The sequence below is a fragment of the Stegodyphus dumicola genome, chromosome 7, assembly GCF_044657685.1.
Source record: "Stegodyphus dumicola isolate Sdum_Otavi_A_Nest chromosome 7, ASM4465768v1".
NCBI classification, from domain to species: Eukaryota; Metazoa; Arthropoda; class Arachnida; order Araneae; family Eresidae; genus Stegodyphus; species Stegodyphus dumicola.
The window spans coordinates 125843339-125861789 of NC_140774.1; the positions used below are offsets into that span (position 1 = coordinate 125843339).

General features: G+C 29.8%; 1 protein-coding gene across 1 annotated transcript in view; it reads right to left on the reverse strand.

The window, feature by feature from the left end:
* Positions 1–18451, reverse strand: part of LOC118190575 (uncharacterized) — a 216653-nt gene that overhangs the window by 87291 nt on the left and 110911 nt on the right. The window contains exons 18-23 of the mRNA XM_085820802.1: positions 17044–17265; positions 14130–14292; positions 13236–13427; positions 11268–11447; positions 7936–8160; positions 1487–1678 (exon numbers count right to left, since the gene is read on the reverse strand). Of these exons, the coding sequence (XP_085676928.1) occupies positions 1487–1678; positions 7936–8160; positions 11268–11447; positions 13236–13427; positions 14130–14292; positions 17044–17265 (1174 nt within the window). The remainder of the gene's footprint in view (positions 1–1486; positions 1679–7935; positions 8161–11267; positions 11448–13235; positions 13428–14129; positions 14293–17043; positions 17266–18451) is intronic.

The following is an 18451-nucleotide window of genomic DNA, read 5'->3' on the forward strand; positions in this document are numbered from 1 at the left end:
TTAGATTATTTTTGTGGAAACAAAATATGAAAATAAAAGCATATTTACACATTTCTATAGGATATAAAACCTGTGAAGATTGCTGGGAATAAATTTTAAACTCTAACACAATTTATAGAAAAGGCTTTATTGAAGTTATGAAGCACATTAATCAAAAGAAAAATGGAGATAAATTAAAATGTGAAGATGAATTACAGTAGAATGAACTAAAATATTAAGTAAAATATTAAGTAAAGCACTTAAAACAAACAGTACCCAAAGTACAGATGCATTATGAAACTTACATAGCAGATAATTTGAAAAGGAAAGCAATTATACCAAAATGTCTATAGCTACTTTGCAAAAACATGCATTAATACTTATAAAAATAGTTTAATAAATTGATAAATTTTTTTAAAAAAAATTATCAAAAAAGAATTAATACTTACCTGCAAAAAAAAAAAAAAAAAAAAAAAAAAACCAAACAATTAAAAGACTCATTCTAATCGATAACAAAGGCATAGGACATTCTTGTGCATTTTCCCTCATGCATAGATACACTAACTCTTCCTTCTGAAGTATTCATCAGTTTTTATTCAGACTTATAACACCAAATATTACTGTATTAATGTCTTGATGATTATGCAAGCAAGAACAATTTTACTGAATTGCTATTAAAACATACTGAATTTCTTAGCTGATATTAAAGTCAAACAGCTTAATTTTTTTTTCAGCCATCTTCTAGTAGTTTCAAATAAAACTTTTGCATGAAAATTTTATTTAAAATTTTTCAAAATTCTTATATCCTGAATTTCTATAGTACCTCATATTTTCAAATGTTATATATTCCTAGTAAAAAGATAAAATAAATTACAAAAATTTGCTGTCTTAAAGCTACTATCCATAGATCTATTTCATTGTTACTATAGCTAAATAAAAATCAAACGGATAACAGGAATAACAACAAAGTTATAGTCTTAAATATTATAATAGAAGTGATGCTCATAGCTTGATCTGTAAAAAATTATTTTGTTTTTGTTTTTAATGCACATTGACTATAAAGTCAAAGTGAAACTATAATTTAATTACCATCTTCCCTTTAACATTCTTTATATTACCAAATCTAGGGAAAAAAATTATAATTTCTTCTGCTCTTATATTTTTAACGAATTATTTTTGCTTCCATCAATAAAAAGATCAGAAAAAATTAAATTGTATATTTCACACTGAACCTACATTTTTAAACTTTTAAAATCAAAACATAATAAAAAAAAATTGGTGTTATATAATATAAATATTTGATATTTCAAATAGAAATGTTTTTCAAAGTGGAATTAGAATAGTAAAGTAGTTAGCATAATTCAAAGTAGCTTAGTTAGAGAGCAATTTATTAAACTGCTTAACTGAATTTAAAAAGTAAAAAATTAATAAAAATGAAAACTCCTAATGTTAAAAATATGTAAAGAAATAGTTATTACTGCATCATTAAAAAGAATGCCAATTATACCTTCACATCTTAAGTCACCAAAATCCCATGTACCATCTTCCATACATCTAACAATATTATCACCGTTTCCAGATTTACCAGCTACATTAAAAGTATCTTCACACCCAAAGAAAAAACTTGACTGGTAACGAGTATCAATATACTGGCCATAAGATGCACCAGTACTTTCTGGGGGAATGCCACAGTCAACTCCTAATAGAGAGGAGAGGAGAGAGGAAAAAAAAAAAAAAAAAAAACTTTTATAAATATATATACGTTAAAATATTAATGAGAAATTAAATAAAGTTATTTTTATTTTAAGTACTGCATTAAATTTAGATCAAACTTATTCCAGACAAAGCTTACTTTCATAATGCAAAATACCTAAACCAAATTCAACATGAGATTAATAGTTACAGAATTTCACAATACTGTATGGCCCCGTTCAGACGAGGGCATAAAGGGCATAAGTGGTTAAAGCCGAGCTCCGTTGCCAAGGCAACCAGTCTGTGCTACATCACATAATCTGGTTTAAGGTTCGTGGCACAAGGTTTCCAGGTTTCAACTTTACGCCAAGTTTGGGATAAGCATCGACCAATCAGAGCGAAGCTAAAACGAAGCGGCTTTCTCCTGTTGAAGTCCAGTTTTGTCTGTTCTGTTTTTTAATTACCTTCTCCATGAAAGGAATTTACTTTTATTGAAACTAAATAGCACACATAATCCATAACATGGACTATAATTTAATGAATAGTATTTGTTATTATTATCCACTCTTTATTACTATCATTTGAATGGAGTTTCGATCATTAAATTCCTGCTATTTCTCTGGTAGAAATTCCTGGATAAGGTATGAATGATTATAATTTTGATGTATTTGAAGACTTGGGTACCTAAAATTTGTCAATGTGAAATTACTTTTGAGATGTGGTCGTAAATAGAAATGACAGCATATCTTGAAATTAAATTCAGGGGTGCGGCTTATACATGCAAATTATTAAAAATAGATGTATACAAACAGCTGGCAAGACAGCAAAATGTATTTAATGATTGAGCATAAAATACATTGTTGGGTGAACGTTTTCTAGTATTGTACTAGTTGTGTTTGCTGGTCATTGTGACCAGTTGTGGGATACTAGTACTAGTGATAATTGATACTGGTAGTGCAGCAAACTACTATAGTGATCGACAGGGACAGTGAATAAGGAGTGCTAAGCACACATGTTTCACTGTCACAGAAACATATTCCTTTTGATTGAAAATTAAAATAATAATAATAATAATAATAATAATAATAATAATAATAATAATAATGTATGGTAAGTACTGTTTTTAGCTTAACTGCTTTCACACCTGCAAAATGGAAAAATATTATATACAGGCTATCTGTTAGTTATCCTCAAGATTTTTTTTTAATTAGGCATATTTAGAATATCGTATTTCTAATAAGAGAAATTATGTATAAAAATTGAAGAAGGTTTTATATAGTATATAAATATGCATGTGCATGTTTATAGTATAGAGAGTACTACAGTACAATGCAGAAATATTCCATACTGCTTTGTACAGAAAGATATGTACCAACCAAGTATTGGTCTTTCAAAAAAATATCTCTAGACCATTTCGTTATTTTTCTTTTTTTACCTTCTTCCGTTGCCTCTTGGCTAATGAGAAGGGCAGATAAAAGATCATTCTGTTGAGCCAGTAAAACTTTGTGGCGAGCTGAAAAAGCCCTGACACAATGAAAAAAACAAGCACAGCGAACGCGAGAAATCAATTGAGCGGGAGAACAGCGCGGGAAAGTTGTAGACATTCCACGCATGCGCAAATTTAGCTTCTCTCATTGGCCATGGCTTACACCTCGTTCTCGCAGGTGTGAATGAGTCTCCCGTAATTTATGCCCTTATGACTATTCCTCTATGCACTTTACGCCCACGTCTGAACGCACCTTATGATGCCCGTTTAACTCATAACTATCCACATACATGGTCATCAAAAACAATGATCCTGATTTTACACAGTTTTATTTAAATGAAAAAATAAGGCAGTTTGACAATTTAAATTACAAAATAAACATGAAAGTTCAGGCATTTTTTTTAAACCACATAAATAGTAAATTTTAAAATGACTTGCAAATATATGACTTGCAGTACAGTACAAAGTCCGTAATCCGGACGTCCATTATCCGGAATGATCTATAATCCGGACCTCAAAGCTACAAACTTTTTTTTGTATGCTTTACGCATGCACGTAAAGAAAGCGCATACCTTATGCGCCCTATACTTCCACAGTCATAACACCTTGGTTCTTTACTCTCATTAGGTATAGCGCATGCTTTATTTTGTGTGTTAGTACTTGAATAATCCTTATTCTTCGTGTCTGGAATGCGAATTTTCTCATAAATTTTTTATTTCTCTTTGAATTTAGAAATAGTTTTACACCCATACAAAATAATTTTGTTATTACTCTGATCCGGTATCCCATTGATTACATAATCAAGAATTAATGAATCATCAACAGAACCGCGACTGGCTGTTTCACGCATGGCAATTAAATATTCGGAAAGGGATTCACCAGGCTTTAAATGTCGTTTAAGTCCAGACATAGTCTAAATGAACCTCTTTTTTTTTCCCCTACTTAGCAAGATATTACTTGTGTAATCAGAACAGTTTGGCTTAATGATTTGTTTCTCTAACCATTCCGAAATCTGTTTATCAATTTCACGCTGCCTTGTCGGGGAGGGGGGGAGGATGTGACGTCGCGACGCGCAATGAACTGGAATTTGATCTGTTAGCACTATCCTCATCTTCAGGGCAGATGTTTTTATTTTATTCGTCTTATAATTCTTACTAAATGTAGTGTTTCATATCAATGTACTCCGATATGATTTAAATCAATTTCCTCATCATTATAAATATCACGAATACACATTAAAAAGTTTTCTGGTTGCAATTTTCTAATTTTGACTATGTGTAATGTATGCTTTACGCATGCGCATGTTGAAAGAAATGTTTAATAAAGTAAACAAATAAATATTAAGCTTTTTTTTTTTGTAAAATTTGATACCCTTTACATCATAATTGCTTTTTATTTCATAAATTATGGTTGCATATTTTTAATTGTATAATTTCTGCATGCCATCTTACCAGATTCAAATTGATGATCTATAATTCGGAAAAACCCCTAATCCCAAATCGCTGAAGTCCCGATGAGTTACGGAATTTGTACTGTATTTGGCTTCATTTGTATATGCTGAATCATGTCTGCTGCAAAGGCAAGAAATGGTGCATTTTGCAATAGATGGTTGCATCCGATAAGTCATCCAAAAATTACTTTGAACAGTTATAACAAATTTGAATTCTGCATACCATACAACATGCATGGCACTCATTATTGTTATCTTCAAACATACTGGCTGGTAAAGTCAAGTTACCTCACCCATCCCTACTCTCAAAATTTGGATGCTTTTTAATTATTTTGGTATAGTGAAGATACGTACTGTAAAGGTAACATAAGATCCATCCTTTGTGGCAACTTTGCATAATAATTTACATTGAAAATCTTATAAAAATATTTTAGATGGTAAAGAGATATAAAAAATTATATATATATTTAAATGGGAGAATTTTTGTTTTAACCCATAGGCTTTATTACATCAAAATATAATTTATTAAAACTATTAAGTCAGTGGGCCAAACAAAAGATATTCAAGCCCCAACTAACAGAATTTTAAAAAAATCAATAAATATATACATAATGTAGTTAATCTGTTTGGCAATTGTTTTTAACAAAATAAGTCCTCAAACACTATAAAATAATATTTTGTTCATTTCTGTATTGTGCAACTTTTCAAGTAACAGTCTTGTTTCATTCATCTGATATAAACACATATTTCATATTTAAAGCTCTCACTTTTTCTTCTTTGTTAAGCAATTTTTATTTTATGACAGTTGAATATTACAAATGTTAGCCTTTGAGGAGGGTTGTCAGTTAAGTTGTTGAATACTTAATTATGATTGCAAAATGGAGTTGTTCCCCAGGCTGGAGAGAAGGAATTTAACAGCATAAATTGAATGTTAACCACATAAAAGGCACATAACTTAAAATTTTGCACAATAAACAAAAGATTAAAAGAATAAAAAACTAAGATAGATTTTCCCATGTTTTATAGTTAATAGAATTTTATTTAAAATCCATACCAAACTAAAGTCCCCCCCCCCAAAAAAATTAGATATTGTTTTCGCTTGAAATTTTTTGCTATATTTTTTATTCTAAAATTTGGTAGAATCTTATATTCAAGTATCTTGATAAACAGAATTGCAGAATGAGAGGAAGAAGTTTAATTATCTTGATACATAATGCATCTGGTTGTAATGAAAGTTTTTTGCTAAAAAACGTTCTTAATAAAGTTAGGGAAAAAAACATGAAAGCAGTACCTTTAGTGCAAGTAGTAATCACCACCTAAATCTATGATTTTCAGCCAACGTTTTGGTAGTTTTTCAAAGCCTTTGGCCCAACAACTTGGTGGCTGCGAGTATGAAAACACATCAACTTCATTTCAGACGTCCTGTGGGGAATGGAATCTAGCACTAGCAAGATGTAGCTGCAGGTGTGAAAAAAGGTAGAAGTTGAAAGGAGCGATGTCAGGCTATATGGTGGGTGTGGCAAAAGATTCCATTTGAGTTTATACAGAGTCCAGCCAGCGAACGCAGACACATGTAGTCTTGCATTATCTTGATGGAACATTACCTTTTTGCACTGGAACTCAGTTTGATGTTTTTCCTTGATAGCAGCGTCAATATAGTATATCATCTCACAGTACACCTTACCGTCAAAGTTTTTACTTTTTTCCAGACACTCTTTGTGGATGATATCATGGCTACCCACCAGATACAAAGCATGAACTTTTTGTTAGTCAAATTACACTTTGCAATGCTGCCGATGGGCTCGTTGGACACAGACAAACTCCTTTTCGCCTGTGTTATTGAAGTAAATTAACTTTTCATCACAAGAGATGATTTGGTCCAGAATTCTGTCCCTGCATTAATATTCGAGCAGATTAGTGCAGGCTGGAACATGTCTTCTTGTGTCAGCTCAAGCGCCATCCAGTGGTTGAACTTGTATGTCAAGTTTATGTGATGCTATGACTAATGGACATGGCACTAATGTCTAACTTCATAACAAGCTCTCGAGTGGTTGCATACTGATCTTCTTCCACAACTTCTCGCAGGTGGGCCTTATCAGCATCAGTAAGCTGGTCAGAGCACTCTGATTCTTCAGCGTCATGGTCCTTGATGAAGTATCGACGCACTTTATTCAGCCAATATTAATCAGGACAGCTCCAATAACACTTTTTACAATCGTCGAAGATCTACTATAAACACGCTGGAACAATCAGCGACACAGCCTTCACACTGTCAGGCAATAACGGTGAAGACAGCTTCACTGCAAAGCACCAGAGTACAGCTCCCGACTTTGCTCGGTTGTTCTCGGAACTCCAGGTACTCTCGAGACTCTGCCCGCTACAACTCGCGATGCACTCAACGACACACAGAGCACAGCTCCCAACTCTTTGGTTTAGTCGTTCCCAGAGCTCAACTCGCTCTCTCGACGATGCACTAAACGTGATACACTAAGAGACTCTTTTGGTGCACTCGACGACCCATTCGCTGCCCGGCTGTCAACTCAATCGACTCCGCAGGGATTGACTCGCTAGATGAGACACCAACTCGATACTAACTGTCTCACACTCCAGACGAGGCACTCTGACTCGCCCTCTCGATGCAGCACACACTGACTGTGGACCAGCAAACCGTTTGATCAGACGATATTTGCAGTGGTGGGAAACTTTTGTTAAAAACCTGATAATTATGCTGTTTAAATACTAAATAAATGATAAAGGTAATATTGCATAGATAAATTGCATAACTAATGCAAAATAAAAAAGACATGTCCATCTGAATAATTCCAGCTCAGACCTGTAGCCATTATACTGGTCACTAGTGTGCCTGAAAACAAGTAGGTGACAACATATCACTGATTTTTCCTAGTTTTCTTTCTACAGGATTAATATAGAAGGACCACAAAAATTAACAGTATTTTTTTGTGATTATTTAATCTAATTTTATTCCAAACAAGGTATTTCAGCAAATGTAACCTTTGTTAGAAAAGTTCCAAAAATGAGCCTGTAAAAAATAGTTTATTCAACTTAGCAACTAATGGTTTTCCATGTTCAGCAAACTAAATGATTATGAGAGATAGGCTGAGAAGTACCTCACATGACACTCTTTCTGCCTGCTTCCATGATTCATAGGAATACTGGCAACTGTATGTAAATAGCTAAGGGAAATGTTTGGCAAGACCAAGTAGCATTAGTTGTACTTTTTAGGAGCTCAGTCCTGGAACTTTTCTGATGAAGGCTGTTAAAGATCATAAAAAAGAAATAAATTTGATCAAAAGGAAAATTTACATACTTGGACATTGAGGAGCATCTCCAGATAACCAGTAATTAGGTTTACCAGGATAAGGATTGTATACACACTGTCTAAAATCAGCAGATGCAGTAGCTCGCAGTGGTCTTCCAGTCTCTTCACAACTGATAGTGATGTTTTCTAAATATGGAATACTCTGAATATCTTCTGCAACTCGAATAGCAAGTCCTTGTTTTGGATCAGAATTTATTAATGGACAGTGTGCAACTGAAAATTAAAATTCAATTTAAAATAGGTATTTAAAGAAACTCATTTCCATATATTTTAAAGCATAACACATACTTTAGTTCACAGATAATAAGATCATAAGTACAATATTTTTCAAAATATGGAAATAACTAGAGTTTATAGTTTAAGCACATATAAGTTATATGTTTTTAAATCAAGACATAAGAAATATGCTGAAAATTGTTAATAGGCATAACAATTTAAAAATACTGTTTCAATGTTATTGGCTTTTTTTTAAATTGAAATTGTAATTTTCTTGTAAATCTTAAAGCTTACAAGTAATACACAAGAATAATAATTAATATTAAAAGTACAACAAAAAAAATCAATGCAGTTCCAAATAACCAACATATGCAGAAGCAATTTATATGTTCTGAAAACATAAATGAATAAGATGTGTGGAAGTATAAAGAATAAAATGTACGAGGTCTGTGTAAGAAGTTTTTACCTATACCTCACACATTTGTGCATAACAAGATAATACTTACAGCAAAGAATAATAAAAAAATTTTACTTGAAAGATAAAACATTTATTGTTAATTTTAGAATACTAAGCAAAGGAAAGCAAGAATTCAAATAGTTAGAAGTCAGCTTGATTATGATTTGTTCTTTTTTTTTTTTAAACCCTTTTTGGATGAGAACGAAGTTTTACTTAATGCAATTATGAGGATGGCCTGGTGTGTATCTGTAGCTGGTTAAGGAGCTACTTCTTCCCATTAATTGTTTACCCATCAATTTTTCTGCTTCAAAACATTTATTAAAAAAACATTTAAATGAATTATTTTCTTTATTTTATGTAATGATTTATTTATTTCAATTATAATTTGAGATGAACTTTTTTTAAATAATGTTTTGGCAAAATAATAATAATATATTATTATTTATTGCAAATAAATGAAGTACTTCTGATTCCTTCTTAAACTTTGCAGAGCATAAAAGCCCACCAGTGATCAAATGGGAAAGATCACTAGACACTGGCAATTTAATCTGGGTTCAAATTCAGAATAATGGGTTGCCTAATGGATCTTTTTACGGTTTTTTCCTTGTGCAACCATGAATACAAGCCAGTTTCCCTTAGGAAATCCTCCACAAGTGCATCCCTTCCCTTAGGTTCAGTGCATTTTGCCACATTACTCAATTCAATCCATTCTCAATGCACCAAGCACAAAAATTAAAATTAATTATAAATAACTTTTGAAATGATTTTACCTAATTATTACATAATATTCTAGACATACTTTTTATGAATTCTAGTGATAACGTTTATGGGCCTTACAAATGAATTCAATAATGGGAGAAAAAAAGAAGTAGATTGCAGATGTAGACAAATGGGAACATTACCAAAATAAAATGTCCAGAATTTTCTTATACCTTACAATAATGATATTTTCCCTCTAATTAGACAATAATAGACTATAAACAATTAGTAAAACTTGAAAATAGAAAACATAAGTAAAATTTTAATAATAACTGAATTTGGTGATTAAATAATTCATTAAAATTTATATATTAAATAAAAATTAAAATATCAAAATATTAGAATAATCTTTTTTAAAAAAAGTTCTTCATTCACAAGTTTTTTCTAGCAGTATGACATGTATATCACAGTTTTTTTTACCAATGTATGGTGTAATTCAAGGAATTTTAAAAGTAATATGGCATTACCTTAAAAGCCATTTTAGATTACTACAGAAATTATCATCAAAGATTTATAATTTATTTAGATTTAAGTAAAACAACAATGAAAAAACCTTGCTTCTTTGAACTCTGATAAAACAAGTATGTGTGTCTACGCATATTTAATAAATAATTTATATATGTATGCTTATGTGACAGAGAAAGAGAGAGAACTGAAATAACTATTAGATGAAATATCAAACAAAAATTTCTATTTGCCAGTTAGCATAAAAAAGTTTTTATATTTTTAAGGAATGACTTTAATTAAATTATACTCAAAATAAACTATGGAATTTTGATTTAAGATACATCAGAAACATTTTCAGATTTCTATACAACATTCAATACTACCTGATGAACTTGCAGTCCTCATTCATTTTTTCCCCCCTGTCTAATAATAGGAATACAATAAAAGTATACTTAAACATCTTTAAGAGTTTTAGTTACACTTTTTAAATTTAAATAATAACACCCATTCCCCCCTTAAACTTTCAGCTTTATAAGCAATATTAAAATATGCTGCTACAATAATATTTATTTTTATTCACTAAGTGGATCAAATATATATATATATATAAAGGTTACAAGCATCAGCATTTGAAAAGAAATTATTGTGGAAGGAATATTTTATCTCCAGACTGTAGGCAGATGGCACTAGTTGTCAAGCAGTGGTTATGCGGGTAGGTACAGTAAGTTTGCAGATGTGTTAGAGCAATTGAAAAAGCAAGACGTTTAGAAAAGTGGCCTTGCTTTGAGGTGCCAGCTGTGATACGTTGTCCTGATCAAGTGTCTGTAGTGTGATCATATCATTATTGTGCCACCGATACAAGTGTCCTGGCATAATGAGTGACGATGTCATCCTCCTGCATGGGCAATGTCTGGTGCCATACTGCTCGTCAAAACTCAGGAATTGCTGCAAAAGTGGGAAGTCTGGAGTCACCCACAATACAGCCAAGATCTAGCACCCAGTGACTATTTTCTTTATCCAAAATTGAAGGAACATTTATCTGAAATGAGGTTCTCTTCAGACAGTGATGTGAAAACAGCCAATTGAGAACTGGCTTAGTGGGCAGGGATATGATTTTTACAGAGCTGAATTAAGCAAGTTGATCCTCCATTCAGATAAGTGTCTAAATGGATTTGATTATTATGTGGAAAAATAATAGGCAATTATGGCTCTTAATTTCCTTTTGTATTTTCTGCCTATTTTTAATAAATAGTCTTTTATTAACCTTGTAACTATTTTTTTGGATCACCCTTGTAAATACAAATGGGAAACAAAACTGAATTATATTCATGAATAACTATTAATATATAGCAAAATGGTCTTAATTTTTTTTCTTATTTTATAATTCTTTTTGTCTGGAGTAAATAAAATGCAGGAAATGGTAAATAGAAAAAGGACTTACATTTACATGAAGGAACTGTTCCATTCCATTCTCCATTGCTGTTGCATAACAGAACTGAGCTACCAGACATCACATAGCCGAAGTCACACTGGAAGCTGACGACATCACCAAAATGAAAATCTGATTTTGTTGTAAGAATTTTTCCATTTTCTATGCTGCCAAGAGCTGGACACTTTTTAGCTGAAATGAATCACATTTTGTATTCAACTTTTAAATTCACATGCATGAAATTATACTTAAAGAGAAAAATTACGAATAATTTATTGAAAAGGCAAAAAATACCAAAATTCCAAATGCACATTGCATTGCATAATGCAAGTATTACTTGCAATATGAAATATATGAACAATGTATAGTACAAGTCATATTTGAACTGAACACTGCATATTTAAAATTTTTATCAGTTTTTACTCTTAAGCATTATGCTTTCATGCAAATTTTTAAGACTCATTTAGACTTAATTTTAACTTTTCTGTAATTTAGATTTTAACATTTCCAGACAGTTTACATCTTTAATCATTTATGTAGCATTAATTATTTTTATTTTTTAGCCATTCCTTCCATAGGAAGAATTTTAAAAAATTCGGATAATTTCAATAAAAATACAGCAAAACCTATTAAACATTACCGGAAAATATGACTATAAAATTTTTCTATTTACTGCAATATTTGCATGATTTTTTTTGTTTATGAAGCCATGAATGTTTGTAAATTAAAAAGAAATTAGTTCATGAAATCTATGAAAAAATTTTCAGATGCATTAAAATATGAGATAGAGACCAGATAAATAACAGAAAAAATTAAACATACCTATAAAGTAACAAATATGGGGTAATTTTTTAACATAAATTTAAAATATGATAGAATTAATTTTTTTACCACTTTATAAAGGCACTTCATTTGTTAAGATAATTTAAAATCATTACTTAAAAAATCTCAGACTTATCACCCCAAAGGAGGATGCTAAAATATGGAGAAACAGAATAACATTTTCTGTGATGAAAATATAAATTGTCTTCTGCATATCACTGAATAATGTGATTCAAAATCAACTGCACCTTTATATTTCCATTTCATAAAGAAAACCATAAGCAATTCAGAAAACAATCTCTGAATTTCCCTTCCTTTACTAAAAGATTGCCATTGTTGCAAACAGCAAGTGATTTCTTGAACAGGGAAAAGCATAAAGTTTGAAATCTCCCATCTCTATAAGGATCTTACAGACATCCAATCTCCGATCTCAAAAGGTTAAATAGGCATACAAGTGCACGATTTTTGTAGAAAAATAGGTATAGTATTTAAAACTAAGTTACATTTGGTTTATTGTCATTCAATAAACATTTCAAGGTGTTTTTTTAACTTTTATTTTTCTAGTTTTGCAGCCATAAAATGGGGATAATAAACTGCAGATGAGCAGATATAAGAAACATTATTTTTTTTTTTTTTAAGTGTTTTAATATTTTCCAGAATTTACAAAGTTACTGCTATTACATGATGCAGCCACTCTTACTGTTTTACATAACTAACGCATATTGGTATAGTAAAGCAACTTGCCTGAAAAGGAAATTAAGTGTAATTATTCTTTCCTTTATTTATGAAAGCATACAAGTACAAAATTTTGTAAACAGAACTTTTATTTGAATATGCTATATTTATAAACCAAACATTTTTATTTGCCAAAAAATAGATAAGAAAAATCTAAAAACAAATTTAATTAAAAACTACCATCAATAAAACAAATTCTTGAATTTCAATTTAGAAAATAGGGCAATTTTAGTGATTCTTAATTTTGATTAGGAAGTATAAGTCATATTCATTATGACAGCATACATCTTTATTAAAATAGTATTATGATCTATAAATAAAATTAAATAAACATTAAAAATATATAAGTTAAGTCTACATTTTTAACATGTATTTAATTATAAATGAATATAATCAAAAATCGAAGAATATATTGATACTTACGGACACAGGTTTTATTTATAGTATATGTATCACCAGTTTTTAACCCTGTTTCACTATCGGGAATATATAAGCCACTTGTTCCATTCTGAGTGTAAAGCTCATAGCCTACATTGCACAGACAATTAAAACTTCCAGGATTATTAATACACCTCTGGTCACATCCTCCATTTTTATCGAGACATTCATTTATATCTAAATAAGAATTTATAAAATAAATCATTAATATAAAATATAAATCATTTATATAAAAATATAGTTTTAAAAGATACAGAAAAAGTATAACATACGAAATCAAGTTTTAAGTATCACACGAGTTAGAAATTTTATAACTCTTTTTACTTATAAAATAATTCCTCAGTATAACTAAATTTAATAATATAAAAAGAAAACAAAAAGTGCATAAAATCTGTGCTATACATAGATATTACAATTTTAAATTACATTGTTTGATCATTGTTATCTTCTTATAAAAATTAGCTTAGAATTAGAGAACTAAGATACAAGTTAAAAAGAACAAAAATTTGACACTAGTAGCACTGAAATGTTCTTCTAAAACAAATGGCAAATAATAAATGCTCAGAATGAAGAACTTTTTTATGAAATGGAAGTTTAAGAGCTAACACATACATTTAAAAAATGTATCAATAGTATATATATTTTTGGAAAATATAGTTTTAAAAATAAAAACTAAAACAGAGAAAAAAAATTAAATCTTACCTCCCCTTTAAATAGACAGGAGAAATATACAACACAATTTTATGGCAATATTTTTTGTATAAAAGCTTTGTATTAAGCTAAATAATTGCTTTAATATAAAAGCAATATATCAGCTGCAAAATATTGAATGAAATTTAAGACATAATTAAGACAAAATTTAAGATGAAGATAGCATACCATGGCAATCCTGTCGTGTGCATCCCATAAGCTCAACTCGTACACATGGTGCACCTACATAATCCATCACAAGAACACGGATGTATCGTGCTTCAATAGGCATTGGAAGACTGACAATTGAAAGGCCAGAACCTCCATTGTGGGTCAAACGAAAATCGATAGGCTACAAAAAAATTACTTTTCAGATAAATGAAGTTAAAAAAACTACGTAGATTTATAATCTTTTATGATTTTTCACCAGTACATAACAATGGAATCTCCTTTATTTAAATATATATATATATATATATACTAGCAAACGTGAGAAAGGCAAACTAGCTCAACTTAAAAGGACCTGTGAGGTCAAGAATTTTGCACATTAAGCAGCAAAATTTGAAATAAAATTAAAATGTAAATTCTTCAAGCTATAGCCTATGAGTTAAAGTGATATTTCGGTTCCTTTGCAAAAAAGTATAAACACAAAGTAATGATCCAATTGTAATGCAAAATGTAAAAACATAATATGTATGAAATACTAATTAAGAAAAATAGCAAAAGAAGAAAGCTTAAATTGATTTAAATTTAAAAGTTAATATGTATGTAGAATAAAGTGTAAGCTACCTCAAAACATATTAGAAAAAAACTACAAAAACATCATATTAAAAAACAATAAGTAATACAAGCAGGGTTAAATGGAATAATTAGCCTAATTCGAATATCACCATGGACTTTTCAAGTGAAATGCACGGTGAGATTTGAACTCTGCTAAATTCCAGAACACGTTTTGTCAAACATAGCAAAAGAAGAAATAGCAAAAGAATTGAGACCAATAGCCAACATATTTTTTATTAAAAAATTCCAAATATTAATAGTATCCAAGTCTCAATTTCCCTGTTTCATTTCCCTCACAACAGGGAAAAACAGGGAAATTGAGCCTTGGAAACAATTAATATTTGTACTTTTTTAATAAAAAATTTGTTCGGTATCGGTCTCAATGTCCTGTTTGACGAAACGCGTTCTGGTATTTAGCAGATTTCAAATCTCACCATGCATTTCCCTTGAAAAGTCCATGGTGATATTCGAATTAGGCTAATTATTCCATTTAACGCTGCTTGTATTACTTATTGTTTTTTAATATGATGTTTTTGTAGTTTTTTTCTAATATGTTTTGAGGTAGCTTACACTTTATTCTACATACATATTAACTTTTAAATTTGAATCAAGTTAAGCTTTCTCCTTTTGCTATTTTTCTTAATTAGTAAAAAAAAAAAACATATTATGTTTTTACATTACAACTGGATCATTACTTTGTGTAGAAACTTAATAATATGTAAAAACATATTATGTTTTTACATTTTGCATTACAACTGGATCATTACTTTGTGTTTATACTTTTTTTGCAAAGGAACCGAACTATCACTTTAGCTCATAGGCTATAGCTTGAAGAATTTTCTTTTTAATTATATATATATAAATTTTAGAAGTAAGAGGAACATTTAAAAGCTTATGCTAAAAAATTCATTTGACTCTATAGTTTCTTAGCAAAAAAGTAAATCATTCAACATCTAGAAACAATAATAAAGTGGTAAAGCAAACTTGCAAAAACTTGTAAAATCTTGACTTGTAAATTAAAATTACAAGTCAAGATGACTTCAAAATCTAAAAGGCGTTAGAAAAAATTAATAAATTTGAATGCACAAAGAATTATAAAAGGAATGTTGTAAAAATTAAAATATTACAAAAATGCATGATATGTACAAAAAATTACAACAAATGGTAAATAACTCAATTCGTGGTTTGTGCCGGATTTATCAAGGGAAAAGCTCAAATATATATGAAATAATTTATCTTCTTGTTCCAAATCTTCACTTGCAATAAAATAATCTTTAAAAATAGATAAAGTTGAATAATCTTTCAGAATATGAAATGTATGGTCTACTATAAATAGAGATTATCTATGCATATTTAATTAAATTTATAGATGATAAAACACTGCTAAAGATACTAAGAATCAGCAACTACAATTTATGTAATATGCACAATTTAGCAGGACTACATCTTCAAAGGTTTAATATTTTTAAAATTTGTTCTTTTGGTGTGTTCCTTTTGTTAAAGATGATATAATAATGGCTTGCCTTGTGAACTTAATCAAAAATAATTAACTACCTAATAAAAAAGGGACTAGTGTAAGTTTTCATTAAAAATCATAATAACATTAATTAGTTGACACACTACCGTTGGTAGTCCCCCTCTCTCAATACAAATATTTATACCAATCATTTTACAATATTTCATTTTGTACATTTATTTGCCAAATGTTTTTAATAAAAAATAATAATCTAATATTACAATTTTATATTTTAATTAAATATCAGTATGATTAAGCAGAAAAATACTATAGTTTAAAAGTTCATAAAGTAATAAGATCCATTTTCTTTACTTTTATTTGTAAAGGTGAATTATTCCTGATAAAAATTTTTATTTCATTATGGCAAAACATGCTATGACTATCTGCCTTCATGGAGGACTTTCTGAAGGAAACTGGCTCATCCATATTGCATATCAGGAAAATTACCAAAACAACCATGCAGCCAGCTTATTTTCTTAAAATCAAATCCAGGTCTAACTATTAGTGTTTGACTACTTTACTGCTCTGCCACTGGTGGACATAAAAAATACATAAAAATAGTAAAACTGTAATGTGACTTTATTTAATATGCCTTCGAAAAAATGTTTTTTATTATTATAATGTCGCAACTGTTTAATTAAAAAGTAATGTCTGCTACCGAAAATATCAAGGAAGTCAGAATAAGATATCTAAAAATTAAATTTCGATTAGATTTATGCATTATTGAAATTTTAATTAATGATAAAAATATTTTTCTTCCAATTGCTATGTACTGTGCAGTACATAACTAAAAAGAAGTTTACATACCTGACCAAAGGGATCACCATATGTACGGAATAAATCAGTTAAATCATCACTGTATTGAATACGAACAGCAAGAGGGATTGCTTGTGATCCATCAGGCCTTGGAACTGACTGTGTCCTGAAGCCTCGTAATACAACTGGAGCTCGAAGATCAAACTGTATCCAGTTTTCTCCAGGTCTTTGAATATTACCACACCATCCCAAAGAGTGGTCCAAACGCACACCCTAAACAGTATGAAAAAAAAAATTACTAAAACAGCTAAGAAGTATTAAATATATTTCTTTGATGTCTTTTTGCACAAAATGTACAAAAAGACCAAAGAAAATATATTGATATGATTCAGTGACAATTTTTTATACTAATAGCTAATAACAATTAAGTGTTTTCATTGACACTGTACATAAACAGCTTCATAACATAAAACAATAAAAAATTCTGTATATTGCTTTTGCACTATAGTTAGTTAAATGTAATATTGTTAATTTTTTGTGTTAACTTGTTAATTTTAAAATTAATTTTCATACAATTACATCAAAATACACAGATATTTTTTCAGAATAGTAAAATAAACACTTCCTATATTTTATAAAATATTGTCTTCACTAATGTGTTCTTCCCCGAAGATTTTTAGCAAAAGATTATGAAAATATTTTAAATATTCACGTAAATTTCTGCTCTTTCAAGGCATTCAAAACCCTCAGCTTTCCTAAATTTAAGAATAGATTTGTTCACGTAATGGTTACTTTCACTTTACTAAGAAAGACAAATATCTACAAATTACCCGCAAAGGTTATGAAGAATCTTCCTGAACTTAGTTCCTAGACAACCAGACATTACTATATTATAAAATTGAAACAAACATTTTGTCTAAATGTCCTAACTGTGCATGGACTTTAACAGTTGAAGCAATAAAAGTGAAAAGCTTCCAGAAAATGGGAATATCTAATACTGCTGTTGATTCTGAAAACGATTGCGCAGACTGAACAGCAATAAAGATGATGGAAATGATATGCAAGCACAGAGTACATGATACAGAAAGCAGGTCCAGCAACATTGAATGATTTTAAGGCCTAGAGAGTAGGAGTGGCCATAAAAGCAGGTGGGATTAGAGATACAGGGGAAGCAAGAATGAAGGTACTTTAGTTGATATTGTAATGTTAATAGTACTATTTATTCTTACTGGAATGTATGCTTCTTTTAAATGACTAGCATTGTGATAGTTACCAGCAGTTTATCCATAGATACTTTAATATCCTCTTACTATAACTGTACCCTTCAGAAATTAAATTGTTCACATAATTTTCCCCTCTCAATTTTCATACAGTAACATAAGTTTAAAAAAAAAAAAAAAAAAAGAGAGAGAGAATATGTAAGTAAATATGGCAGATGCTTAACAAAAAAGAAATAATA